Source organism: Neophocaena asiaeorientalis, unplaced genomic scaffold, assembly GCF_003031525.2.
Source record: "Neophocaena asiaeorientalis asiaeorientalis breed wild unplaced genomic scaffold, Neophocaena_asiaeorientalis_V1.1 scaffold804, whole genome shotgun sequence".
NCBI lineage: Eukaryota > Metazoa > Chordata > Mammalia > Artiodactyla > Phocoenidae > Neophocaena > Neophocaena asiaeorientalis.
This window is the reverse complement of record NW_020171833.1, coordinates 418,789-446,694: the sequence shown is the minus strand read 5'-3', so window position 1 is coordinate 446,694 and position 27,906 is coordinate 418,789. Positions and strand designations below refer to the sequence as shown.

At 37.7% G+C, this 27,906-nt stretch overlaps 1 protein-coding gene and 1 pseudogene across 9 annotated transcripts in view; both read left to right on the top strand.

The window, feature by feature from the left end:
- Positions 1-27,906, top strand: part of ZMYM6 (zinc finger MYM-type containing 6) — a 54,666-nt gene that overhangs the window by 7,166 nt on the left and 19,594 nt on the right. For all 9 annotated transcript variants that reach the window (XM_024741439.1, XM_024741411.1, XM_024741405.1 and 6 more), the window contains 12 exons: positions 4,421-4,505; positions 5,327-5,576; positions 8,723-8,897; positions 8,996-9,187; positions 13,841-13,991; positions 14,913-15,028; positions 15,833-16,108; positions 16,281-16,431; positions 19,243-19,415; positions 20,573-20,723; positions 21,949-22,083; positions 22,885-22,925. In XM_024741439.1, coding sequence (XP_024597207.1) covers positions 4,421-4,505; positions 5,327-5,576; positions 8,723-8,897; positions 8,996-9,187; positions 13,841-13,991; positions 14,913-15,028; positions 15,833-16,108; positions 16,281-16,431; positions 19,243-19,415; positions 20,573-20,723; positions 21,949-22,083; positions 22,885-22,925 — 1,896 coding nt within the window. The remainder of the gene's footprint in view (positions 1-4,420; positions 4,506-5,326; positions 5,577-8,722; positions 8,898-8,995; positions 9,188-13,840; positions 13,992-14,912; positions 15,029-15,832; positions 16,109-16,280; positions 16,432-19,242; positions 19,416-20,572; positions 20,724-21,948; positions 22,084-22,884; positions 22,926-27,906) is intronic.
- Positions 1,387-2,043, top strand: LOC112397295 (ribonuclease P protein subunit p20-like; annotated as a pseudogene).

Below are 27,906 nucleotides of genomic sequence, written 5' to 3'. Positions count from 1 at the left end.
TCTCTAAGTTCGGTTGTAAAGGGAGAGAGAAGAGAGGGCAGTAGTTCCTTAGGGAATAGGTTCCTTGTAAGCCGAAGGGAAGAAACCTATATGGAGGTTGTGAAAGGAACAAAGGCAAGAATGACTGAGACTGTCTTGAGGATCTCCACATTTGCTGCCCATGCTGAACTTTTGCTGAACTCTCTAACATAAAACTGCTGAATAGTTGCTGAGTTGCCAAAAGGAAAGAACAATGCTGAGAACTGGACTCTTTCTGGACTAAGGAAACCATACCTTTCCCTAGTAATGGATGAGACGTGCTTGATAACCCAATCGTATGAACAGAACAGTTTTATCGTCCAATCCAAATGCTTGGTAAACAGCTTGTGTAAGCTTGTGTGAGCTTCTTCCTTTTCCCCATAAAAACCTCTACCCATTTTCCTCCACTGGGACACTATTCTGGGTTCTTCCAGAATCTGTGATCCCTGAATTACAATTCTAAGAACCTAAATAAACTACCTTTTTGCCTCTTTACAGTTCATGCTGCTTTTAGTTGACAAGGTAGAGAGAGGCTGAGGATACACAAAGACAGTATGAAGTGCTGTAAGAAGGGAGAGGGAAAGAGATCCTGAACATAAGCGCTGTTTTAGTCATGACTGAGAAGGTTGCCTTTTCCTGTAAGGTTCAAGGACAGTTTGCTGATCAATTTGTAGGCATGGTGGAGGGGGGGGAATTAGAATGTTGCAGGAATTCTTACTTAGCTGCTTCTATTTTCTTGGTGAAATAGAAACATTACTGAGCAGGAAGTATGTGGGGTTGGGACTTATGAGTGATGGAGGTGTGGAACAGTTACTTTATGAAGTAAAAGAAACTGACTAGGGAAATGTAACAGGCATATTAGAAAAATACTAGAGATTGAATTGATGGTAAGACAATTTTTTATTGGGTCTTAAGTGTTCTTTTTGGTAAGTTGAAGGAGGTGTATATAGGTACTTTTAACTTCCTCCTCTTTTTGCAAGTGCCAATAAGTAAATATTGTTATTTGAGTATAATGTTTAAGAACATTTGAATTGAATGAACTTGAATGTCCACTTTGAATTGAATTAACTTAGATTCATTCATTCAACAAATATTTATTCAGTGTCATAATTATGAAAAGAGTAAGAGCTAGCATTTTTCCTTGCATTCCTGGAATAAACCCCACTTGATCATGGTGTATGATCCTTTTAATGTGCTGTTGGATTCTGTTTGCTAGTATTTTGTTGAGGATTTTTGCATCTATGTTCATCAGTGGCATTTTTGTTCTTAAATCATGTTTAACTTCTGGCTAACTGTAAGGCATCACACTACATACTTTATTTGTATTAAATCATTTATCCCCCATAAATCTAGTCCAGTGGGTTAGATAATATTATCTTTATAGATAAGGAAGTTGAAACTGAGAAAGATTAAATAACTTGTTTAAGAACCGGGATCGCTAGTGTTCTGACATTCCTGCGGCATACCCCTTTCCTTTTCTCTCCTTCTTGGGGCCTTGGGATCTTGGGCAGCATTCTGTATTCTGGCTGGTTGGCGCAATGCTTGAGTGGCCTGGCAGGGGAGTGGGCCACATGCGCGTGGAGGACACTGTGGACCGGAGGGAGGCACACAGCATGGCTGAAAATCGAGAGCCCCGCGGGGCCGTCGAGGCTGAGCTGGATCCGGTTTAGTACACCCCGTGGAAGCGGCTTCCCCACTGCCTGCACCGGAAGCCCAATGACATTTCTGTCAACATGAAGACTGACGTTAAGGCCCAGCTGGCCCACTGCCAGAAACTGCTGGACGGACTGGCATGGGGTCAGAACTCATGCACTGAGATCTACATGCACTGGCCATCAACTGCACCATCAACATTGCCCTACAGCTTCAGGCTGGCAGCTTCAGGTCCCTGCAGGTGGTGCCAGTACCTCCACTGTGGAGCTTGTCGTTGAGCTGGAACCAGAGACTTACACGTGAGCGCTGCTGACCCAGATCTACAACAACTCAGCCATCCACATCTGTGTCTTCAGGATCGCTCCCAAGTAATTGAAATGAGGCTGTCCTGTCTTATCCACCCACCGCATACAGCTAGGCTCAGATGTGGCTCTACTGAGTACTGTCATGGACCTTCTACCAGAGGCATGTAGGAAAAAGCCTGTCCTCCTTGTAGCCCTGAGGACTATGAATTCAGAGGGCGAATATTGTCTTTTGTTGGGCCCAAGCAGTGGGTCTTTCTGAATCTTTGTGTTCTCTAACCATTGTCCTATACAGTCAAATGTATCAAGTTGTGTTGGTGCCCGGCCACGCCACTGCAAAAAAAAAAAAAAAAAAAAAAGAACCAGGATCACACCTGTTTCTGTCTGCTCCCGGAACCCATAGTCTTCTTTTGTTATGTTGACTGTGCTGGGTGTTGAATGTACAGAGGTGGAAAAACAGATATGGTCCCTATCCCTAGTGGACATGGTCCTTTTGGTCTAGTGTATGTGTGGGGGAGGAGGAGGGGTGTTAGACATTAAACAGATTATCACCCAAATAAATATGATATGATGTGTTATGACAAGTGCTGTGAGTGAAAGGAGATGGGAGAAGCTACAACAGGGGAACTTAATTTCCATTGGGGACCAGGGTTTGAATTCATTATAGTAATTATGTTATATTGTATTTGTACATTTAGGAGGGAGACAGCATGGATTTTGAAACAGAGAGACCTGGGTTTGATTCCCATCTGTGCACTTAGTATCTTTGTGACCTTGGACAAGTTGATGAACATCTCTAAGCCTCACTTTCCTCATCCATAAAGAAGGTTCAATAATTCTTACCTTACAGGCAGCAGTTTGTTTGGTGCCATAATGTACATCATGGGAAGTGGTAAATTAATGCAGTGGTTCTTAATCTTTGGCATTTAATATTCCAAAGAAATTCCAAAGTAACTTTGGGAACTGATACATTTGTCATTTATTTTGCTAAGTACAGGGAGATTAAAAATACAACTACCATTTATTATCACCATTGTTTCAAAAAACTTTGAGAGTGGGCTTCCCTGGTGGCGCAGTGGTTGAGAGTCCACCTGCCGATGCAGGGGACACGGGTTTGTGCCCCGGTCCGGGAAGATCCCACATGCCATGAAGCAGCTAAGCCCGTGCACCACAATTACTGAAGCCCGCATGCCACAACTACTGAGCCCATGCACCACAACTACAGAGCCCACGAGCCACAACTACTGAAGCCCACGCGCCTAGAGCCCGTGCTCTGTAACGAGTAGCCACCGCAATGAGAAACCTGCGCACTGCAACGAAGAGTAGCTTCCACTCGCCACAACTAGAGAAAGCCTGCGCACAGCAACGAAGGCCCAACACAGTCACAAATAAATAAAATACTATAACTAAAAAAAAAAGAACACTATCATTTAAAAAAATAAATAAACTTTACTTGAAATACGTAAGGCTGTTTTAACAATCCCCCCCTCCCCGCCGCTCCAAAATGTAGGGTAGTTCTGATCTCAGAATAAAGGGCACTCTTCTTTTAAGTTAGGTATATGTATTTTAATTTCTTTCATGATTACGTGTTATTTTAAAGCATTTTGAAGAATACATTAAAGATAAACCTGATTTAGGCTGTGTTGATTTTTTGTATAATGAGCAGATTGCATTGAAACTCGTGTCTTCTGACATTAAGAGATATGCCACTTGCAAATCTGTTGGCTAAAATTACTAATTTGATCCAAACTCTAAATCATTCAGATTTAATTTCATTTATTGCTCCGTTGTAAACACCGCCTATAAAAGGGGTAGTGCTCAGCATTGAAATAGCTGTGTATTACTCCCATATAACAAGATTACATTTGAGAAGTAGATATAACTATCATAAAAGATTCTTCAGTTCTAAATATCCTTTTTGTAAAGATTAAATCTAGGGCTTCCCTGGTGGTGCAGTGGTTAAGGATCCGCCTGCCAATGCAGGGCACACAGGTTTGAGCCCTGGTCTGGGAAGATCACACATGCTGCGGAGCAGCTAAGCCTGTGCGCCACAACTGCTGAGCCTGTGCTCTACAGCCCGCGAGCCACAACTACTGAGCCTGTGTGCTACAACTACTGAAGCCTGTGCACCTAGAGCCTGTGCTCTGCAACAAGAGAAGCCATCTCAATGAGAAGCCTGCCCACTGCAACGAAGAGTAGCCCACGCTCGCCGCAACTAGAAAAAGCCCGCACGCAGCAACGAAGACCCAACGCAGCCAAAAAAAAAAGAAAGAAAAAGATTAAATCTAGTCTAATAACTTGTAAATTTTGACTTTTGAGGTATTTGAAGGCGATTACGACTATAATGTAGAAGAGATGAATATGACAGTTATTTTTTTGTTTGAATTTCTAGTTTCCTCAGTACTAACACTGTATTCATTTCTCTCTCTCTTCTTTTTTTCTTTAAGGAATATGTACGTGCTTCAAAGCCAAAAACTCAAGAAAGTGAACTGAAAATTAGTGCTGTCTTTTCAGTCAGTGACAGTCCTCTTGGTAAGAAACAGAACTGTAAGTTAGTTAGAATCAGTATTTGTTATATTCTGACCAGTAGAATTGAGGGAAAGTACCTCATGTAAGTCTTTTTCTTCCTTTAGACAAAGCAGTGCTTTTCAAACTGGCTAGCTGGTCTTGACCAGTATTTTAAAAAGTGGAATATAATTACAGTTGGTCCTTGAACAACATGGGTTTGAACTACGCAGTTCCACTTACAGGTGATTTTTTTCAATAAATATAGTACCTGTATTTTTATTCTACAGATCTGTAAATTAACTAAGTGTGGGGACATTTTTATGTTCTATTGGAGATCACAATATGTGGAATCAGAAGAACTAGGGTTTGAGTCCTGATTCTATCCAGACTGTTTCAGCTTCCTGCCCTTGGATGAGTCATTTATCAATTCTTTAGTTTTTGAGACAGAGATAGCAGGACACGGATTTTTGACTGCGTGGGGTTGGCGCCCCTAACCTCTGAGTTGTTTAAGGGTCAACTGTATATCAGAGTGTGGTGCATATAGTAAGGAAGCATATTATTTCATGAAACTACTGTTTCAGTTATTAAATTTTATATACATATACACACACACATGCACATACAGATGTATGTGTGTGTCTCTTGGGTTATAATGTGAAATGTAGTTCTAACTATGTGTCATGGTTAAAAAGTTTGAAGCTGCCTGTTTTACAGTGGTTATTGCCTCAATATTGGATTTCAAGACTGAGGGAATTTGTCCTAAAAAATAAGAGAATGTATATATGTTCATGTTGATGTGAAAACAGTTTTTGTTGTTGTTGTTTTTTCTTATTTTGTTTTTATAGCACAACAGTTGACCCCAGGCTTTCAGCTCTCTCTTGCATCATCTGGCCCAAATATATCGCTTCCTTCAGTTCCAGCCGTAGCTATTCAGGTTTTTTGTTCTGGTTGCAAAAAAATGCTTTATAAGGGGCAAACTGCATTTCATAAGACAGGATCTACTCAGCTCTTTTGCTCCACAAGGTGCATCATCGGATATTCTTCACCTGTCTGCCTACCACCTCCTCCCAAGAAAACCTGTGCAAACTGCTCAAAGTATGAAATTCTTAATTATATCCCTTACTTTTTAAGTGTTTTTAGTTCAAATATGCTATTGCTATTTTAAATCTCTTTAGCTCATTTCCCTGAAAATACTTTTTAGCTAATTGAGAAGTTTGCAAATTCTGAAGTTTTGTAAAGTTAAATAAGTGACTTGATGTAAAAAAGTATTGTTTAGACCAGTTTTCCTATCTCTTTCAATTAGAAAGAAATAAATTATTTGTGAGAAACTATAGGACCACTCCTATATTGTGCGTCTACTGTAATTGCAGACAACAATATTCAAAATTGTTATCTTGAACGTTATTGAAGTATAGAATGAAATAATATCACCCGTATAATAGTATATGAAAGTTATTTAATTCTTTAGAAGGTAAATGGCCACAAAAATAATGCATTTATTCCTGAAAAGTCCTTGTGAGCTTTTGTTGGGGGTCATTGTTACTTTATAATAATGCATAGATGCAGAGAGAGGAAGAAGTAGCAATGAAGTTATATAAACTTCTTTCTCTACCTCAGTAAGTTTGAAGAATTTGGCACGTTTTACCTATTTGTGTGGTAGTGCAATTCTAGGAATACAGTGTGTTGTCAGTAGTCACTAATGTAGCGCAAGGAAAGTTAAGAGCTTGGTTTTAGATTGTAGCTCTATCACTTACCAGCTATATGACCTTGGGCCAGATATTTAACCTTTCTAAGCCTTAGTTTCTTCATTGGTAAATAGTATCTACTTCCTCAGGTTTTAATGAGACAGTGTTGGCACAGGACCTAGCACATAGCAAATGCTTAATAAGTGGGATCCTATTATTTTTAATAATAAATTTGGTATTATGTATATTTAACATATAATTTATAGGCCTCTATTTTGTCTTTGGCGATATATGATAGTTTCTTTATCTGCTTGGTGTGTTGGCCTTAGGTATCTAAAAGTAGATCCTGTTAAAATGGAAATCCCCAACTAAAAGGAAAGAGGCATTTTAAAACATTTTACTTAAATATTCAAATTTAGTTTTGTTCCAAAATGCCCCTCTAATACCTTACTTTAACTCTTTTATGTCATTCTCATGAAACTGATCTGGAAGAGTAAATTTAGTTTTTTGTTTTTAGATATTCAATCTCAGCATATCAAATATCAAAAGGAAATTAATTAAATTTTAAAGAACATAACACCGCCTATACATCCAAATACATGTTCTCTTAAAAGTAGAGACTCTTGTCATTGGCTTTTTACCACAATGCTGTTGTTATTCAAAATTTTTTTTTTTTGTCTCTTGATTTTGCATTGCCTTCAGAGGCTGTGAAACATTCCTTTAGACTAAGTTAGGTGATAAATCTATCTTTCAAGCTGGGGTTTGATTTTTGCACATTGCCAAAAGTTACTTGATGTCTTACCAGCTGACTACTGTAGATGATTAAACTGAGTCATACTGTTAAACATGGTCTCTGAATATAAAATTAAAAAGTTGTGCTTAGAGTTCTTATAAACTAAAAGAGAAATTAGAAAAAATGTTTGAGCCATGTTGTTGGGAGAGGTATGGTTTCTCTAAGGTGAATGTTAAGATGTAACATATATTTGGATGTATAAAGTTTAGAATCCATTTATATTTATGTGCACAGATTTTCATTAAAAAGTCATTCTCATTGGTTTACTTATATATACATAGCACTGGCAGATTTACATTATTAAATAAAATTCTTAATTGCTTTGATTTTAGTAGAAAAATTACTTTTCAAAATTAATACTTCATCTGCATGTAGGCATATCCACTTGGTTTCCAAGATTCACTGTCATATTAGTAAGGCTAGGTGAGTTTTAGAACATTAAGGTAGTGCTCTATTGCTGTTTTTTTATATTTTTAATTTTTTTTTATTTTGGCCGTGTGGTGCGGCCTGCAGGATCTTAGCATGCGGGATCTTAGTTCCCTGGCCAGGGATCAAACCTGAGCCCCCTGCATTGGGAGCACGGAGTCTTAACCACTGGCCCACCAGGGAAGTCCCTGTTGCTGTTGTTATTCTTTTGTAGTTTACCATGGAGTTCTGTATAATAAAGGTACAGGATGGAAGGCAGAATAGTGGAATGATGAAGTCCATGGACTGTAGAATCAGACTGCCTTGATTTGTATTCTGGCTTCACTGCTTACCAGCTGAATGGCTTTGGCAAGTCATTACTTAACCTTTCTGATTTGGTGTCCTAATAATACTTACCTTACAGAGTTTTTTTGATAATTAAATTGGATAATTTGAGTAAAGAGACCAATGTGTGGCACATAGAAATTACCCAGTACATTATTGTAGTACATAATATTATTGCCATTAATTTTCTTTACTGTGTGGTCATTAATTAGAAACTAGTGTTTCTAATTAATGACTGTTTCCTTCAGTTTTTATACTTGTCAGAAGAATGGCAATAACTTAGTCTCTGTTTTTACTGGCAGTGCTTATTGTAACAATTAGCTCTTACAGAATAACTCTACAAGTCTCATAGAACAACTCAGTTATTTGTATTCTTTTTGTTTCATTCTTGTTTCCATCTGTCCTTTGATACCAAGCCTTAATAGTGCTTTTGTCTGTCATTTGTTTCTTTGGTCTCTTCAGTTATAGTGAAGATTTATATACCATGCTAATTTTTAATGCTAATCTTTGGTAGTTCATCTGTTTCCCAAATCTTACATTTAAATAAAAAGTTTTTTCATTCCTTATTTCATTCATGTTTCTGCTCTTGGCAGCTACTGGCTAGTAAGAGGACAAGTGTTTTGTGGTCTGGAGTTGTGGGATGGCCACTTGTTCTGTTGGCTCCAGTGGATGAAAGTTGGTTGGAGCTGGAAGCTTCAATGTTTTTTTCATGAGCATCTGGCTAGATATATTTTGAATGTAGCTCTCCTTCAACACATCTATGAATTCAGTATTATAAACTCCGTTTTATACATGAGGAAATTGAGACAGTAATTGCCTCACTCATTGTCACTCAGATGATAAGTAATAGAACTAATCATCAAACCCAGTTTTCCAGATGCCTTTTCCAGGGCTACCCATTTACTACTATACAATAGCTGCCCTTACTAAATGTAGTTATTTTAGCTCACAAAGAGGAAGAAATTACAATTACGAAGAACACATTTCATTTTGCCTTTGTTATTTATTTTTAGAGACATTTTAAATCCAAAGGATGTGATCACAACCCGATTTGAAAATTCCTCTCCTAGCAAAGATTTCTGCAGCCAATCATGCCTTTCTTCTTATGAGCTAAAGAAAAAACCTGTTGTTACCATATATACCAATAGCATTTCAACTAGGTGCAGTATGTGTCAGAAGAATGCTGATGTAAGTTGAATTTCACCTTTATTGGGATTCTCTTCACAGATTAGATGTTTTTAACCGGCTTTGCTTATTTTGTATCTGTATGTGTTTTTATTTCCTAGATTCGATTTGAAGTTAAATATCAAAATGTGGTACATGGTCTTTGTAGTGATGCCTGTTTTTCAAAATTTCATTCTACCAACAACCTTACCATGAACTGTTGTGAGAACTGTGGAAGCTATTGCTATAGTAGCTCTGGTCCTTGCCAGTCCCAGAAGGTTTTTAGTTCAACAAGTATCACAGCATATAAACAGGTATGAGTATCAGTCTGTCGTGTACAGTTGGGCTTACCCCTTCTGAGATGGCTGCACAGGGATGAAGTGCAGAGTAAAAGAGTGAGCTCTTCCCATCAGTTGATCTTGGTGTGTGATTTCCCCTCCTGAAAAATGGGATAGATTCTGATGCTGTAAGGGTTGATTTGACAGTGAGATGATATAGGTGAACTAGGTCATTTTTTAGGGTTTCCTTCATGGCCAAGAATTCACAAATATAATTTCATGATTTGCTATGAGTCTGAAATATTCTGTGACATATTGATAGTGAAGAAAACCCCATATTATTGTGAATAAACTATGACCAAGAGTTAAAAGATGATACAATCAGCAAATATAAAACATCTTTTTCCTTTTAGAAAAAATATATTTTAAACGTGTTTTGGAAAGAATTGTAATTATTCTGGCAACATTGCCTTATTAGAATACTGTAGCTTTTTTGTTTTCTTTTTTCTATTTTCCAACTGCCTTTTTAAAATTTTAGCTAATTTTTATTTATTAGTTTTGTTACTAAATATATTAATTTGTGTCAGTTTAATTATTGCTGAATAATATGGGGTCTTTAAAAAGTTATTTTTTAAAAAGGTAAAAATGATAATTAAAAGTTTTTTTCAGTTAGGATGTTTGGTTTATTTTTAATTCCTTTGAGCAGTTGGTAATAGATGTTCATCTTTGGAAAGTATCTCTTTTCTAGAAACTTAGCCACTTTTTGCAGTCTGGCTACTACTTTCACAAGAATAAAATCCATGTTTTTTTGTTTTGGCTCACAGGCCCAGGCCCTCCGTGGCATGTGGGATCTTCCCGGACCGGGGCACGAACCTGTGTCCCCTGCATCGGCAGGCGGACTCTCAACCACTGCGCCACTAGGGAAGCCCAAAATCCATGTTTTATATATATGTGTGTGTGTATATATATACATATATATATGTATTCCAAAAATCATTTCCATTCCTGATTTTGTTACTGGTATTATACCCTATCAACTGCATGAATGATGTTCGTCTTTTACCAGGAAGATTATGTATTGTAACTTTGCAATTTATATTTTCCTACCTTTTACTTCCCTATTTAATTCATTACTAAAAGACCTTATATTGTGTCAGTGACAGGGTAGCAGTTAGGAGCTTGGACTTAGGAGCCAGATGAAGTAAGTTTAGTGTCCTACTTTATTGTTTATTTGTTAATTTAAAGTTTGTTTAAATTTTTAAAAAAAATATATAATTTTTTTAAAGTATCTCACTATGTTATTGAAAGGATTTTATGGTATAGTGTATATAAATTGCTTAGTGTGGGGCCTGCTCATGGTAAGCACTCAGTAAGTAATAACATTGGTAATTTATATAAATGGTAGCATTATTATTGTTGTTGTTTCTTAAAACATGAATAACCTTACAGGCAAATTTTATTATGAAACTCAGCTTGAACTACAGGTAGTTCTGTAGAATCTCCTAATATACATTAAACATCTTTTCTATCTCCTGATAAAGAGTCTTCCTAGTTAAGTAACCTTCAAGGTGGTAGACTCTATCCTAGATTGATGTCCAAGTCTGTCCTGAGGGTGGTCCTTCGGTTCATGGATTACTTGGTCCTCTCTGATTATTTGTGATGAGAGAAGTATGTTGTGACTAATTAGTTATTACTTTTAATGTGTTTTGTTGTTGCTAATATAGATGAGTAGTTACTAATTTTTTTCAGTTTACATTTTACAGGTATACCTCAGAAATATTGTGGGTTTGGTTCTAGACCACTGCGATAAAGCAAGATTATATGTATCAATTCTTATATACACATACACACGAATATAATTTATATATGTACATATATATATATAATTGATATATATTCTTGGTTGAAAGAGGTATGTTTCAGGTCTGTGTGGGTCCTTTCAAAAAGTAAAGAGCTAATCCTTAAATAATTCTAAAATAGTGTTTATAGACATTTCATCAGTTAAGAGTTTTAGAGACATGTGATTGAGTTCATCCAGTTTCTGTAGCTAGGAAAGCAGCTTACTAGATAACTAACTTAGATAGATTATGTCTTTTCTTCACCTTTAGAAAGAGAGGGCATTTATAGACATACCTCAGAGATACTGCATGTTCAGTTACAGACCACCACAATAAAGCAAATAATGCAATAAAGTGACACACAAATTTTTGGTTTCCCAGTGCATATAACAGTTATGTTTACACTATACTGTAGTCTGTGAAGTGTGCGATAACATTGTCTTAAAAAAACAATGTGCATACCTTAATTTAAAAATGCTTTATTGCTTAAAAATGCTAACATTCCTCTGAGCCTTCAGCGAGTTGTAATCTTTTTGCTGGTGGAGGGTTTTGCCTCGATGTTGATGACTGCCAACTGCTCAGGGTGGTGATTACTGAAGGCTGGGGTGGCTGGGGCAGTTTCTTAAAATAAGACAAGTTTGCTGCATGGATTGACTCTTCCTTTCATAAACGATTTCTCTGTGGTATGCAGAGCTGTTTGATAGCATTTGAACCTCAGTAGAACTTCTTTCAGAATGGGAATCAATCCTGTCAAACCCTGTTGCTGCTTTATCAACTAAATTTATGTAATATTCTAAATCCTTTGTTGTCATTTCAACAGTCATCTTCACCAGGAGTAGATTCCATCTCAAGACACCACTTGTTTTTGCTCAGCCGTAAGAAGCAACTCCTTGTTCATTAAAGTTTTGTCCTGAGATTGTGGAAATTGAGTCACATCTTTCGGGCTTCACCTCTAATTCTTGTCCTCTTGCTATTTCCACCAACCTGCAGTTACTTTATTCACTGACGTCCTAAACCCCTCAAAGTCATCCATGAAAGTTGGAGTCAACTTCTTCTAAACTCCTGTTAATGTAGATATTTTGACCTCTTCCCATGAATCACTTATGCTTTTAATGTCGTCTAGAATGGTGAATCTTTTCCAGAAGGCTTTTAATTTACTTTGTCCAGCTCTATCAGAAGAATCACTATCTGTGGCAGCAATAGCGTTACGAAATGTATTTCTTAAATAATAAGACTTGAAAGTCAAAATTACTCTGATCTGTGGGCTGCAGAATGGGTGATTTGTTAGCAGGTGTGAAAACAACATTAATATCATTGTACATCTCCATCAGAGCTCTTGGGTGACCAGATGCATTGTCAATGAGCAATAATATTTTGAAAGGAATCTTTTCTTCTGAGGAGTAGGTCTCAACAGTGGGCTTAAAATATTCAGTAAACCGTGTTGTCAGCAGATGTGCTGTTATCTAGGCATTGTTCTTCCATTTATAGAACACAGGCAGAGTAGATTTAGCGTAATTCTTAAGGGCCCTAGGATTTTTAGAATAATAAATGAGCATTGGCTTCAACTTAAAGTCACCAGGTGCAGTAGCCCCTAACAAGAGAGTTGGCCTGTCCTTGAAGCTTTGAAGCCAGGCATTGACTTCCCTCTAGCATGAAAGTCCTAGATGGAATCTTCTTCCAATGGAAGGCTATTTCATCTGCATTGAAAATCTGTTGTTTAATGTAGCCACCTTCATTAATTATCTTAGCTAGGTCTTCTGAATAACTTGTAGCTTCCGCATCAGCACTTGCTGCTTCACATTGTACTTTGATGTTATGGAGGTGGCTTCTTTCCTTAAAACTCATGAACCAACCTCTGCCACCTTCAGACTTTTCTTCTGCAGCTTCCTCATCTGTCTCAGCCTTCATAGAATTGAAGAGAGGTAGGGCCTTGCTTTGGATTAGGCTTTGGCTTAAGGGAATATTGTGGCTGGTTTGATCTTCTGTCCAGACACTAAAACTTTATCCATATCAGCAGTAAGACTGTTTTGCTTTCTTGTCATTTGTGTCTTCACTGGAGTAGCACTTTTAATTTCCTTCAAGAACTTCTCCTTTGCATTTACAACTTGGCTAACTGGCACAAGAGGCCTAGCTTTAGGCCTCTCTTAGCTTTCCACATGCCTTCCTCACTAAGTTTAATCATTTCTGGCTTTTGATTTGAAATGAGAAACGTGTAACTGTTCCTTTCACTTGACTACCTAGAGACCATTGTAGGGTTATTAACTGGCCTAATTTCAATATTGTTGTGTCTCAGGGAATAGGGAGGCCTGACCAGAGGGAGAGAGATGGGAAATAGCCGGTCAGTGGAGCAGTCAGAACACATACAACGTTTATCAATTTAGCTAGTCTTAAGTGGGAGTGGTTTATGGCGCCCCAAAATAGTTACAATGGTAAGATCACTGATTACAGATCACCATAAAATATACAATAATAATGAAAAAATTTGAAATATTGCGGGAATTACCAAAATGTGACACAGCGAGCAAATGCTGTTGGAAAAATGGCGCTGATAGACTTGCTTGACACAGGGTTGCCACAGATCTTCAATTTGTAAAAAATGCAGTATCTGCAAAGCATAATAAAGTGAAGCACAATAGAATGAGGTATGCCTGTATTATTGTCCGAAAGAACTTATTTTTCCTACATCCCAACTTTTAGGAAAGTCTGTACTTAGTGTAGCTGCTATCATTGTCATGCTCAAATATTTTAGCCAAAGCCTTTGGTTGTAGGTAGCTTTTCTTTTTCTTTCCTTAAACCATATGTATATACGTGTGCTTGAACTAGGTATCTAAATCTTATTTTATTTTAATAGAATTCAGCCCAAACTCCTCCATATGCCTTGGGGAAATCATTGAGGCCCTCAGCTGAGATGATTGAGACTACGAACGACTCAGGAAAAACAGAGCTTTTCTGCTCTATTAATTGCTTATCTGCTTACAGAGTTAAGACAGTTATTTCTTCAGGTAATGTTTAAGTTTGATAAATTTATAGATTTTGTAACTATTAAAGAAGAATGTGACTGCTTTTCTTTCACTTCGTTACAAACTAAACTGATCTATGTGGTTAAATAAAGACCCAAGGTTATTTTAGTTTCAAAGAGTTGATTTTTATTTTTATTTTCTTTGAAGGATCCATGCAATATTTTTTTTTAAGTAATTAATTTATTTTAGGCTGCGTCGGGTCTTAGTTGCGGCATGTGAGATATTTTGTGGTGGTGCACGGGCTTCTCTCTAGTTGTGGCACATGGGCTGAGTAGTTGTGGCGCACGGGCTTAGTTGCCCCGTGGCATGTGGGATCTTAGTTCCCCCACCAGGGACCAAACCCATGTTCCCTGCATTGGAAGGCGGATTCTTAACCACTGGACCACCAGGGAAGTCCCACAAAGAGCTGATTTTTTTTTTTTTTTTTGTGGTACGCAGGCCTCTCACTGTCGTGGCCTCTCCCGTTGCGGAGCACAGGCTCCGGACACACAGGCTCAGCGGCCATGGCTCACGGGCCCAGCCGCTCCACGGCATGTGGGATCTCCCCGGACCGGGGCACGAACCCGCGTCCCCTGCATCGGCAGGCGGACTCTCAACCACTGCGCCACCAGGGAAGCCCAAGAACTGATTTTTAAGTGACAAAGTTTTTCAGTGATTCTCTTGATTGAAGTGTTTATTTTGTAATTTCATATGTGAAAAGAGAGAAAAAACGCGTATAAGTTCCAAGTTAATTTTTGTGTGAGTGGGACTTAATTGAGGTTAGCTTTACATATTATTGTAAAGTTCCTTCATTTTTGTTTTGCATATTACTGAATATTTGGGTTTTTTACTCTCCTAATACATTTTTGGATCATTTGTTCATCTGTGTAACTTACTCATTGGTTTTTATTTTTTGCTACCAAGGTGTCCAAGTTTTCTGTCATAGTTGTAAAACCTCAGCAGTCCCTCAGTATCACCTAGCCATGTCCAATGGAACTATATACAGCTTCTGCAGCTCCAGTTGTGTGGTGGCTTTCCAGGTATGACCTAAGGTAGTACTTTGCCCTTGCAGTTCTCTTAGGCGTTGGTCTATGGCAAATGTTAACTGCTGAAGGACCATGCTTATTAAGTTAGAAAGAAAAAAATTCTATTCAGCTGTGATCCAAGAGGTCATTTCTGCAAAATGTCTGAGCCCAAGATTTGACCCTCAGTCCTTCTTAATTCAGAGTGCTCACCTAAACTACCTTTCTCTCCCACTTTCTCCCTTGGCTCTCTCCCTTTCAAAAGAATGGAAGCTAGGCTATGGTTTGGATAGGTGGCATGGTGATGTGCTCATGTGTCCCTTCGTTTCATCCTGGGCCAGATACATAATGACTCCTGGCGTGGATATGGAAGCTTCCACTTACTTGTCCCATTCTCTTCTCTCTGATACACAGGGAAAGGGTAGAGTTTCCCATCCTCCTGGGTGGGAAGATGCCTGCACCAGGGAGAAAGAGACTACTGATGGCCACTGTGCTCTTAATAGCCATGAGAGGCTGGTTGGTAATGGGAGTGCAGGTGAAGGGGTATCTTGGGGGAAAGGAGAGGCCTGCTCTAATTTATTAATTAGTCAGGTACTAGAGATCTTTGTCTGGAAAGCCTGAATTTTAGTCCTCAGTCTTTTAATGTTGCATTTCTCAGTCCTATTCTGGAAGTATGCCATTTCAACTCTTTCTGTGAACTACTCAATAAAAATTTCAAGAAACGTTTGGGGGGAATTAATTTATTAAAATGAGAAAATGAAATTGATCAAGTTACCTTATTTCTCAGTTGATAAAATCTTTGCCTTATTTGTATTCATTCAGAATGTATTTAACAAGCCAAAAGGAACAAACTCTTCAGCAGTGCCCTTGTCTCAGGGCCAAGTGGTTGTAAGTCCACCCTCTGGGTCAGCAGTGTCAGCAGGAGGAGGTAACACCTCTGCCGTTTCCCCCAGCTCCGTCAGTGGCTCTGCCGCAGCCAATCTCCAGCCTCCTTCTGCTCAGTCCCAGCGAGTTGCTTTAACCCATACAGTTGTTAAACTCAAGTGTCAGCACTGTAACCATCTGTTTGCCACAAAACCAGAACTTCTTTTCTACAAGGTAAAGAGAGATCGTGGAGGGGATTGAATATGAGTTTATCTAAAGAAGTATTTTTGTCTTTTCATCTTTGACAGTCCCTTGGTTTGCTTTGAAATGAGAAAGAAAAGGATTTCTTAACAATAAAGCAACTGTTTAATTTAATTAGATATTAATGACTGTTCTTCCTCTGTAGGGTAAAATGTTTCTGTTTTGCGGCAAGATTTGCTCTGATGAATACAAAAAGAGAAATAAAGTTATGGCAATGTGTGACTACTGTAAACTGCAGAAAATTATAAAGGAGACTGTACGATTCTCAGGGGTTGATAAGCCATTCTGTAGTGAAGGTAAAGAAAAAAGCTCAGTTTTGGCCACAGAGCATATGGTTGTTATGAAGTAATTCATGATGAGTTGAGCTGTTAATCCACAATTAATTTTCAAGTAATTTCTTTTATGAAGTATAATTTGAAGCTTTTTTATTGAGTTTATGCTTAATTCACTTTAAAGTCTATCCTTTTAAATGTTATAATAATCTCAATAAAGAAAAACTTTCAAAATATAATTAGGTCAATGGTATTCGTATATAGAAAATCTCTTCGTAAGTTTAGCTATGACTTCAGAGATCTTTTTGTTTTTGCACGCATTCATAAAGAGGGTACTTAGGCAATTACTGCTTCTTGGCTTAAGAAACTTTTATATTGGGTTGGCCAAAAGGTTGCTTCGTTTTTTTCTGTATGATGGCTCTAGTAGCACTTAGTTTTCTTTAACTTCATTCGAAACAGTTTTGTTAGATTGTATGTGACAGCTGTCATATCAGCGTGCATTTAAAAAAAGACTTATCAAAATTGGTGAATTTGGGGGGACTTCCCTGGTAGTCTAGTAGTAAAGAATCCACCTTTCAACGCAGGGGGCACGGGTTTGATTCCTGATCAGGGAACTAAGATTCCACGTGCCACGGGGCAACTAAGCCCATACGCCACAACTACTGAGCTTGTGCACCTCAACTAGAGAGGCTGTGTGCCGCAAACTACAGAGTCCTGGAGCCTGTGTGCCACAACTAGAGAAGAGAAAACCCGCATGCCACAACTGGAGAGAAGCCTGTGTGCTGCAACGAGAAGATCTCGCATGCCTCAACGAAGATTCTATGTACCACAACTAAGATCCGACACGGGCAAAAATTATAAAAATTGGTGAATTTTTATGTAGCCATTTTAATATTGAAGATGGAAGAAAAAAAGCATTTTTGGCATATTATGCTTTATTATTTCAAAGAAGGTAAAAATGCAACTGAAACACAAAAAGATTTGCGCAGTGTATGGAGAAGGTGCTGTGACTGATTGAATGTGTCAAAAGTGGTTTGCGAAGTTTCGTGCTGGAGATTTCTCTCTGGACGATGCTCCACGGTTGGGTAGACCAGTTGAAGTTGATAGTGATCAAATTGAGACATTGAGAACAATCAACGTTATACCACGTGGGAGACAGCTGACATACTCAAAATATCCAAATCAAGCACTGAAAATCATTTGCACCACGTTGCTTACGTTAATCGCTTTGATGTTTGGGTTCCACATAAGTTAAGCGGAAAACAACCTTGACTGTATTTCCACATGCAATTCTCTACTTAAACCTAAGGAAGACGTTCTTTTTTTTGTTTGTTTTTTTGTTTGTTTGTTTGTTTTTTGCGGTACGCGGGCCTCTCACTGTTGTGGCCTCTCCTGTTGCGGAGCACAGGCTCCGGACGCGCAGGCTCAGCAGCCATGGCTCACGGGCCCAGCCGCTCCGCAGCATGTGGGATCTTCCCGGACTGGGACACGAACCTGTGTCCCCTGCATCGGCAGGCGGACTCTCAACCACTGCGCCACCAGGGAAGCCCTTGTTTTGTTTTTTTGAACTTGGCTTTTTTCTCTCTTTTTTTAAAAATAAATTTATTTATTTACTTATTTTTGTCTGCGTTGGGTCTTTGTTGCTGTGCGCGGGCTTTCTCTAGTTGTGGTGAGCAGGGGCTACTCTTCGTTGCAGTACGTAGGCTTCTCATTGCACTGGCTTGTCTTTGCTGTGGAGCACGGGCTCTAGGCACGTGGGCTTCAGTAGTTGTGGCTCATGGGCTCTAGAGAGCAGGTTCAGTAGTTGTGACACCTGGGCTTAGTTGCCCCGTGATATGTGGGATCTTCCCGGACCAGGGCTCGAACCTGTGTCCCCTGCATTGGCAGGCAGATTCTTAACCACTGCACCACTAGGGAAGTCCCAGTGTTCCATTTTTAAAACAAATTGTGACGGACGATGAAAAGTGGATACTGTACAGTAATGTGGAATGGAAGAGACCGTAGGACAAGCAAAACGAACCACCACCAACCACACCAAAGGCCAGTCTTCATCCAGAGAAGGTGATGTTGTGTATATGGTGACATTGGAAGGGAACCCTCTATTATGAGCTCCTTCTGGAAAACCAAACGATTAATTCCAATAAGTACTGCTTCCGGTTAGACCAACTGAAAGCAGCACTTGATGAAAAGTGTCTAGAATTAGTCAACAGAAAACGCATAACCTTCCATCAGGATAATGCAAGACCGCATGTTTCTTTGATGACCCGGCAAAAACTGTTACAACTTGGCTGGGAAGTTTTGATTTATCCACTGTATTCACCAGACATTGCACCTTCGGATTTCCTTTTATTTTGGTCTTTACAAAATTCTTTTAATGGGAAAAATTTCAATTCCCTGGAAGACAGTAAAAGGCACCTGAACAGTTCTTTGCTCAAAAAGATAAAAAAGTTTTGTGAAGATGGAATTATGAAGTTGCCTGAAAAATGGCAGAAGGTAGTGGAACAAAAGGGTGAATACGTTGTTCAATGAAGTTCTTCGTGAAAATGAAAAATGTGTCTTTTATTTTTACTTAAAAACTGAAGACACTTTTTGGCCAACCCAATACCTCTGATGTTTCTGAATATAGACGACCTAATATTTAGAGTATATGTTTCAAAAGTGATATGTTTGTTTTGTGAATATAGATAAGACTCTCTTTTAACCTAGAGGCAAATAATTGTGTCAAGTATTTAGAAATTAGCTTAAAGTTGCTATCTAAGACTGTAGAAACTCACTTTACTGTCTTCAAGTTTATATAAACTTGATGTTTCTTGCTTTTATCCCTCTGGTTCTCAGTTTGCAAATTCCTCTCTGCCCGTGACTTTGGAGAACGATGGGGAAACTACTGTAAGATGTGCAGTTATTGTTCACAGACATCCCCTAATTTGGTAGAAAATCGATTGGAGGGCAAGTTAGAAGAGTTTTGTTGTGAAGACTGCATGACCAAATTTACTGTTCTATTTTATCAGGTAAATGTAATATATCTCTTTGGCTTTCTGAAGTTCGTACAAATTATTTTCTATTTGAAATATATTCAGATTATGTGAAGAAAAATTGGGTGTTTAGAATTGGGTAAATAAATTATGGGCTCCTAAAGCAAAATTCAGTTGAATATAAACATGAAATCTTTGGGGTAAAGAGTATAGAATTAAAAAGAATAAATAAATAAGAAAAAATTTAAAAAGAGTATAGAATTTTGGGAGACTTTGTTGTTGTTTGAAGATATGTTCCTTTAATTTTTGCTTTCTTATAAGGCACACGGACCTTATTTATAACTTTGGGTTTTTTTTAGTTAGAACTTTACATAGTTATGTTGCCTTAAGTTGCTCTCTCATTCAGAAAGTTACTCTGAGAAATTTGAAGTCAGACCTTGTTCTCACTTCATAGGTCAAATGACTCTGACCTCCTTACCCCTCACCTGCCTTCTTTAAAAAAAAATTTTTTTTGAAAGGCTGACAACAAAAGCTATAATTAATTGAACCACTAATACATGTCCAGTACTTCATAAGTGTTATTTCATTTACTCCTCACCACAATCCTAAGAGGTAGGTATAGTATTACCTGTTTATAAATAAGGAAAAAAAGTAAGGTCCGGGGAGGTTAAGTAATGTGCCCCTGAAGAAGCTGGTAGGTGATGGACAGCACCTGTAACATTCCAGTGAAATCACCTGTTTACTTGTCTACCTTCCTAACATATAACTTTCTTTGGGGGTCTTTTTCATAATTATATGCCCAAGACCTATCTCAGTGCTCAAGACGAAGGATATCTAGTTAGATATTTGTTGAATGAGTCAAAATCTTTATGACTCCAAAGCCCATATTCTTTATACTGCAGTAGGCTACCTCTTAATGTTAAAAAAAAAAAAAAAAAGCCTATCTTTAAATTCCTTCATCAGTAATTTTGAAAACAGGAGATAACTTTTATATCCTCTCAGTTGAGGACATCTATACGAAACAAATAGTGTATATATTTTTAAGTACAGTGTCTTAAGGTAGAAACCTTACATTTTGTGATCTCAACTGACTCATGTATCCTGTTTTCATAGTTCCTCTGATTTTATGATTAGTGTTATATTTTCATTATTTTACAGTTTTAAGCTTATCCTGTTTTACATTTCTTTCTCAGATGGCCAAGTGTGATGGTTGTAAACGACAGGGTAAGCTAAGTGAGTCCATAAAATGGCGAGGAAACATCAAACATTTCTGTAACCTATTTTGTGTCATGGAGTTTTGTCATCGTCAGCAAATTATGAATGACCCTCTGTCACAAAATAAAGGTAAAGTTAAACTTGGCTAAGGGGGTCTTTATGTCAGTCCTAAGTTACTATCAGCACACACAGTTGTAAATAATATAATAAAACAAATTTCACTGGAGTCAAATAGCCTGAATTTCCTTAAATTTTCCTGTAAGAATTCTTAAAGATTGCTCTTGAGGGAAAATTAATCCTGATGCCTTTTGTTACCAAAATCAAACACACCAAGGAATCAATAAACATATAAGCACTGATTTTGTAAGAAAATTAGATTTGATTGCTTTTGATTGACTTATCTGTATGTAAATAACTTACACTAAGGGATATATGCTATTCAGCTAACAAACCAGAAATAAAAACAGAACATCAGGGCAAACAAAGGAAGAGGATATAAGTATGTTAATATGGTTGCTGTGACTGGTGTCAGATTTGATCCAGAGCTTGCGTGTAGCCAAGGAAAAAAGAACAACACATTAATTATATCAGAAAAAATAAAGTAGACCAGTTCTTCACAGGTAGCGAAGTTTTTCCTGGCTAAGAATAAAATAATTTTGCAAGTAGGACAGCTAATGTGGCCAGGATATCCAGATGAATAGATATGTGGCATGTTCTGAAAGTAGCTCTCTGAAGTAGCACTTCTCTGAGTTAGACTAAAAACATCTGATGTTATGTTCTCTCCTCAAAGCCTGGAGTGCTGCTGAATTGACAGAATTCCTGTGCTTTGACGTTAAAGTCTGGCCTTTGTCTGCCTTTGCAATCTTATTAATCATCACCTTAATCACATATGCCTTGCACTAGTCTTCTGTGTTATCATTCATTCCGTAAGACCAGTCAGGGTGGTGGTAGAATTTTCATTGTATAATGTGGGTTAACAAAGTCACTGTTTTTATGTGGATGGACAGCTACATCACCAACTTACTTGTAAAAATTAGCATGTTAAATTTTTATTTGAATCAAGCTTAGGTGTAGGAATTTTAGTATTCACTAATGGAAAAGTCTGGTTAATCCTGAAGCTGATACCTGTATTTTCACCTATTAAGTATCAGTTGAAGTTTATAATTTTAGAGAATCAGGTACCCTTTAAGTCCTAATGAACACTAATCTGAACAGAATCACCCAACCCAACATTATACAGAGTTAGATATTTGCATTGTACCTTGAAACTTAGCTGTTAAACAGGGTTTCTTTAATGTGTGTGTGTGATCCTTTTGTTTATACTAGGTCTTACCTTTTTGTCTATTTTAATCAGTAAATATTTCTAAGGCACAAACTGCTTCAGTGGAGCTCCCTTCTGCCAGGACAAATACAATACCAGTTATAACCAATGTGGTGTCATTGGCAAAAATATCTCCTGCCCAGCTCACAGAGAATGTTGTTTTAAAAGGTATGACTTGATGTAAAGGCATTTGGGTAGACTGTAGAGGTGAGTGTTGTCTAGGGTAAATAGTTCTTATTGGTAATGTTTACATATATGTTTATATGAGGAAACATGCCCCTCTGTCTCTGAGGGAAGTGGGTAGCAAGCAGGGTGGCATGTATAGGGAAGGAAGTGACATGTATAGTTTATTTTTTTAAGAACCCAGTTGATTTTATTTATTTATTTTTCTCTTTTTTTTGATTTATTTTTTTTTTTTTTTTGGTGCAGTACGCGGGCCTCTCACTGTTGTGGCCTCTCCCGTTGTGGAGCACAGGCTCCGGACGCGCAGGCTCAGCGGCCATGGCTCACGGGCTCAGCCGCTCCGCGGCATGTGGGATCTTCCTGGACCGGGGCACGAACCCACGTCCCCTGCATCGACAGGCGGACTCTCAACCACTGTGCCACCAGGGAAGCCTTTTTTTGAATTTTATTTTATTTTTTTATACAGCAGGTTATTGGGTATCCATTTTATACATATTAGTGTATATATGTCAGTCCCAATCTCCCAATTGATTTTAATATCGCTGCCTTTACCTTCGGAGATTCTAATACAGTAGGATGGGATTAGGCCCAGGAATCTCTGCCTTTACCAAGCACCCCAGGTAGTATTGATGCCAAGTTTCCTTGTACCATTTTTTTGAGAAATTCTGGACTAGGCTGTAGACCATCTTAGCAAGAGGAAAGTAACTTCTTGGTTTCAGTGTTTACTTCTGTATATTCTGGGGATAATGTTATTCTAGGGATAATGTATGTTTTAATTTACAACAGGTGCAGTTAATACTAAAGAGGCAGCAAAGATCATTGAAGATGTAAGTTTTATTAAATATTTTCCTGATTAATGCCCCTTGGGTTTAGTTTCATTTTGGATATAGCCTTCTAATGTATGTCTGAGTTCATGTCTATTTGCTGCTTAGTCTTTCTAAAAAGTAGAGTAATATATTATACACTGATTTTTGTTTTTGAATCTTAAAGTTAGATCATTAATAAGAATGCATTCCTGATTTTATTGTTAGTGTTCTGGTTCCTTAGTTTCTTTAAATACTTGTTAATTCCGTCTGGTTGCTTATTTTTCTCCTTCACTACATTCAAGTATTTTTCTTTTAGACTAGAAGGTCTCTTGAAAAAGTTCAGTATATTGTTGTTTTATGCATCTTTGAATTATGTGAGGCTGAAAATAGTGCAAAATAAAAATATATTTAAATTCCCACTTCATTGTGAAATTTCCCAAGATTAAAAAAAAAATTTAAAGAAATATATAATTTCAAATCTGGCAGGCTGAAAGAATTGCAGACTATCTCATTGTTGTCCTATGTCAGCATCACTTTAGCAGGAAAACAAAATTCCTATCATCCTTTATCAATATCACACGAGCCTAATGTGTCAGATCTTGAGTTAATGTTTTCAGTGACTGTTGTGTTGCTCTCTTAACATTTGCTTTTGATACAATTCAAATCTTTTTTTAAATATTGATATAACAGTGTCATTCAGGTTCATTAAGTGGTGTTGCTATACCAAAAGGTGTGCCCCAAATTCTAAATTTGGAGCAGAAGTTAGATGTGATAAAACTTTGTGAAGAAGGCCAGACCATTGCTATGATACCTCATGCTGTTAATTTAGCAGAGTGCACCCTGCAGAGTAGTAGAGATAATGCTCAAAAAACCCCAAAGCAGTATTAAAGCAGGTACATTCTTTAGTTCACAAAGTTATCTTGTAACCAGGCAAGGATAATGGAATAAATGGAAGAAATCCTGGCAACACAGCTGCAAAATCAGTGCTGCCATAATGCGTCCCTAAGGCCAAGCTATCATCTGTGCTATGGCATGAAGTATTTTTGATGATTTGAAAGGAGGCAACACTGAGACAAAAAGGTTTACTGCAAGTCATGGCTGGCTTTCCAATTTTAAAGCCCACCAAGGTTTTAAGAATATAAAAATGAGCAGGCCAGCTATATCTGCTAACACTGAAGCTATCAAAACATTTCAGCTTTACCAGAATTTAAAGAGGCTTTAACTTGGAAGACACCATAACATCTGCTAATAAAGAAGCTATAAGGGACTTCCCTGGTGGTGCAGTGGTTAAGAATCCGCCTGCCAGTGCAGGGGACATTTGTTCAATCCCTGGTCTGGGAAGATCCCACATGCCGTGGAGCAGCTAAGCCCATGAGCCACAACTGCTGAGCCTGCACTCTAGAGCCCATGAGCCACAACTACTGAAGCCCTCTCACCTGTAGCTGGTGTTCCGCAACAAGAGTAGCCACTGCAATGAGAAGCCTGCGCACCGCAACAAAGTAGCCCCTGCTCGCCACAACTAGAGAAAGCCCGCATGCAGCAACGAGGACCCAACACGGCCAAAGCTAAATGAATTAATTAAAAAAAAAAGCTATGAAAATGGTAAAGAAGGTAAATTTGTGCAAGGTTGTTGAAAGGAATGTTGAAATTTTGCTTGGGTTGTTGCCCAGGGATTAATAAAGGAAGACTTGCTAGAATTAGAAAAACAAAGGTAGCAGGAAGAGGGCCCCAGCAATTAGCCTGGGCCTTTAACACATCAACTAGCAGTGAAGTGACTGGCATAGACTTTTGACCATATTTCAGCAACCAGTTGCTATATTTGAAGATGATCCAAATGTGGATTGCGGTTCCATAGTGGCAAGGCGAAAGACGGACAGTGTGTCTGCATATCAAGAAATCCTCAGTGAAAAAAGAAAATATGAGAAAAAAAACCAAACCACGTTAGATTCATTAGATTCATTCTTTAGCAAAAGTCTTCCAGGGAATCAGACCAGCTTTCACCATAATGTGGAGAGATAGTTTATCCTACTTAGTTCGATATCTCTTAACTCTCCCATTATTAGTGTTGTTGGAAGATGGTGATAACTCTACTTAATTATTTTCAGGCAGTATACTACATTAGTTAATGAACTATCATTAAGTTAATTTTGTGTCTATATGTGTGCTATGTATTGTACATTAAGTTATATCTTAAAATTACATTATTAATAGATCACCATGTTGTAGAATTAATAATTTTGTTATTAACTGCCTAACTGTATAATGAATCATTGTTAATGTACCTTATATTAATAAGTATTATTAATATGTATTATAAAAATATTCTATATTGGTTATAGGCTTATGACTCTGATAATGCATCCCTCCTCTACTTTATATGTATGGGACAATTAGTCTTGAATTATGTTGGTTTTGAATTATTCAGGATTTTCAGGAACATATCCCTTATATTAAATGTGACTGCCCTATATATGTTTTCCCTATATGGAGTATTTCTGTAATTCACCAATCATTTAAACTATGTTACAGAATAGTTCTGATTAATATTTTCAGTTTAGTCTATAAAAAGTATAATAATAAATAATGTAGTATTTTTATGATTAAAAAAAAACCTGACAGTTTTAGAATTTTTTCTTTGTTTCTCTGGGACTTTGGTCTGAATCTCTTCAGGTTATTTAAGTGGTCTTAAATTTGGGGGAAAGGTGAGATACAGGGAAGTGCAAAGAAGAGAATATACTGCAAATGTCAGCAGACTTTTTCCATAAAGGTCTAGAGAGTAAATATTTAGACTTTGCAGGGCATACAGTCTCTGTTACAACTCCTCACCTCTGCCATTGTAGTGCAGAAGTAGCCATAGACAATACATGAGTGAGTAAAACACTGGAACAGTAAAACTTTATTTACAAACACAGGTGGTGGGCCCATGAACCATATTTTGCCAACTCCCTGTTCTACTGTATTCCCTCCATCCAGAATTAACCATTGATAGATTTGGCTTATTAGCTCACAGTTTTTTTGTTTTTTCTTCTACCCTCCCTTTTTTCTCCTTTTTAAAAAATGAATCACTACCTTCAGTCCTTTTTCACAACCCTAGATGCAACTACTATTCTGAGTTTGGTGTGTGTCCTTTCAGACCATTTTTAATCTTTCACATTCATATATACACATCCATGGAAAATAATTAATGTTATTTTTTAAAATATCCACGTGATATTTAATAGGTTTGGTACATTCCTATTGCTGCTGTATAATATTGTATATAGGTACCATATTTTATTTATCTGTTGCCTATTGATAAACATTAGGTTGCTTCACTATCAAAAATATCTGCTACAGTGGACATTCTGTGTCTCCTTGTGCACGTGTGCAGGTGTTTGTCTAGTGTAGACATGGAATTATGGAATTTTGGCGACAAAGTGCATTTGCATTTTTAGTTTTCAAATTGCCCTATAGAGTGGCTGTCCAGTTTTCATTCCCACGAGCAGTTTATTTTTGTACTCATTTCCCACAGCCTTATTGTTATTTTATGTTGTTAGATTTAAACTTTTTTTTTTGCCAGTCTGTTCAGTAATATCTTGTTTTATTTTACATGTCACTGATTACTAGTGTGTTTGCTTATATTTCTGTTTTTGAACGTTTGAATTTTCTTTGAATTTCCTGTTTTTAATTTTTCCCCATATTTATGTTTGTCTTTTTCTTATGGATTTCTTTTTTTTTAATATAAATTTATTTTTATTTATTTAGTTTTTTCTGCATTGGGTTTTCATTGCTGCACGCAGGGCTCAGTAGTTCTGGCTTGTGGGCTTAGTAGTTGTGGTGCATGGGCTTAGTTGCTCTGCGGCATGTGGGATCTTCCTGGACCAGGGCTTGAACCCGTGTCCCGTGCATTGGCAGGCAGATTCTTAACCACTGCACCAGGGAAGTCCTGGGTTTCTTTATATATTCTGGATTTGCCTTCCTTTCTACTTATAATTTTTACCAACACAAAAACATGCAGTAATCTTTCCTACCTGAAAAAAATCCTCCTTTAACACCATGACCTTTCAGCTACTGTCCCATTTCTCTGCTCTCCATTTTGGAAAAACTCCTCTAAGTGTGGCCTCTACTTGCTGCCACCATTTCCTTATCTGTTATCTTCCCTTAGCTCACTCTAGTCAGGCTTTTGTCTGCACCACTCCACTGAAACTATTCTTGTCAAGATCTCCATCAGTGTTTATTTTGCCAAATCCAGTGGTCAATTTTCAGTTCTTATTCTACTCATCCTTTCAGTAACATTTGATACAGTTGATCTCTCCTTCATTCCTTGAAATACCTTCTTCAACTTCTAGGTCAATCATTTGTTCCTTTTGTCAATCTACATTTCTTTGTAGGGGACTCATTGTAGTCCTGTGGTTTTAAACCACCTAGATGGTGGCTGATTACCAGATTTATTTCTCTTGCCTTGACCTCTGAGCTCTAGATTCACGTATCCATCCAACTGCTTGCTTGACATTTACTCTTAGATTGTGAATAGCCATCTCAAATAAAGCAGAGCTGTTTTATTTCCCCCACACTTCCTCTCCAGTGTTCCTTCTTATCACTCCTGTTGCTGTCGTCTTAGTCTGAGCCACCCATCACCTTTCTTCTGCATTGCAGTGACCTCCTACTTGTCTTCCTCCTTCCATTTTTGCCCTTTGCAGTTTTTTTCTCCACACTATTGCCAGAATGATCATCTTAAAATGCAAATCAGATTGTCACTCCAGTGCTTTAAAAACCTTCAGTGAAATCCTGAAAAAAGAAGAATAGAGAAGGGGAAGAGCTAGTTCCCAAAACTATAGGATAACTACAAATTTAAAAAAATGTTTTAAAAAATTTTTATTGGCATATAGTTGATTTATAAGGTTGTGTTAGTTTCAGGTGTACAGCAAAGTGAATCAGTTATACAACAAATTTTATAAGGCTACATAGTTGAAACAACAAGAAGCCATGGATAGACAGCTCAATAGAAAAGAAGTCTGGAAAT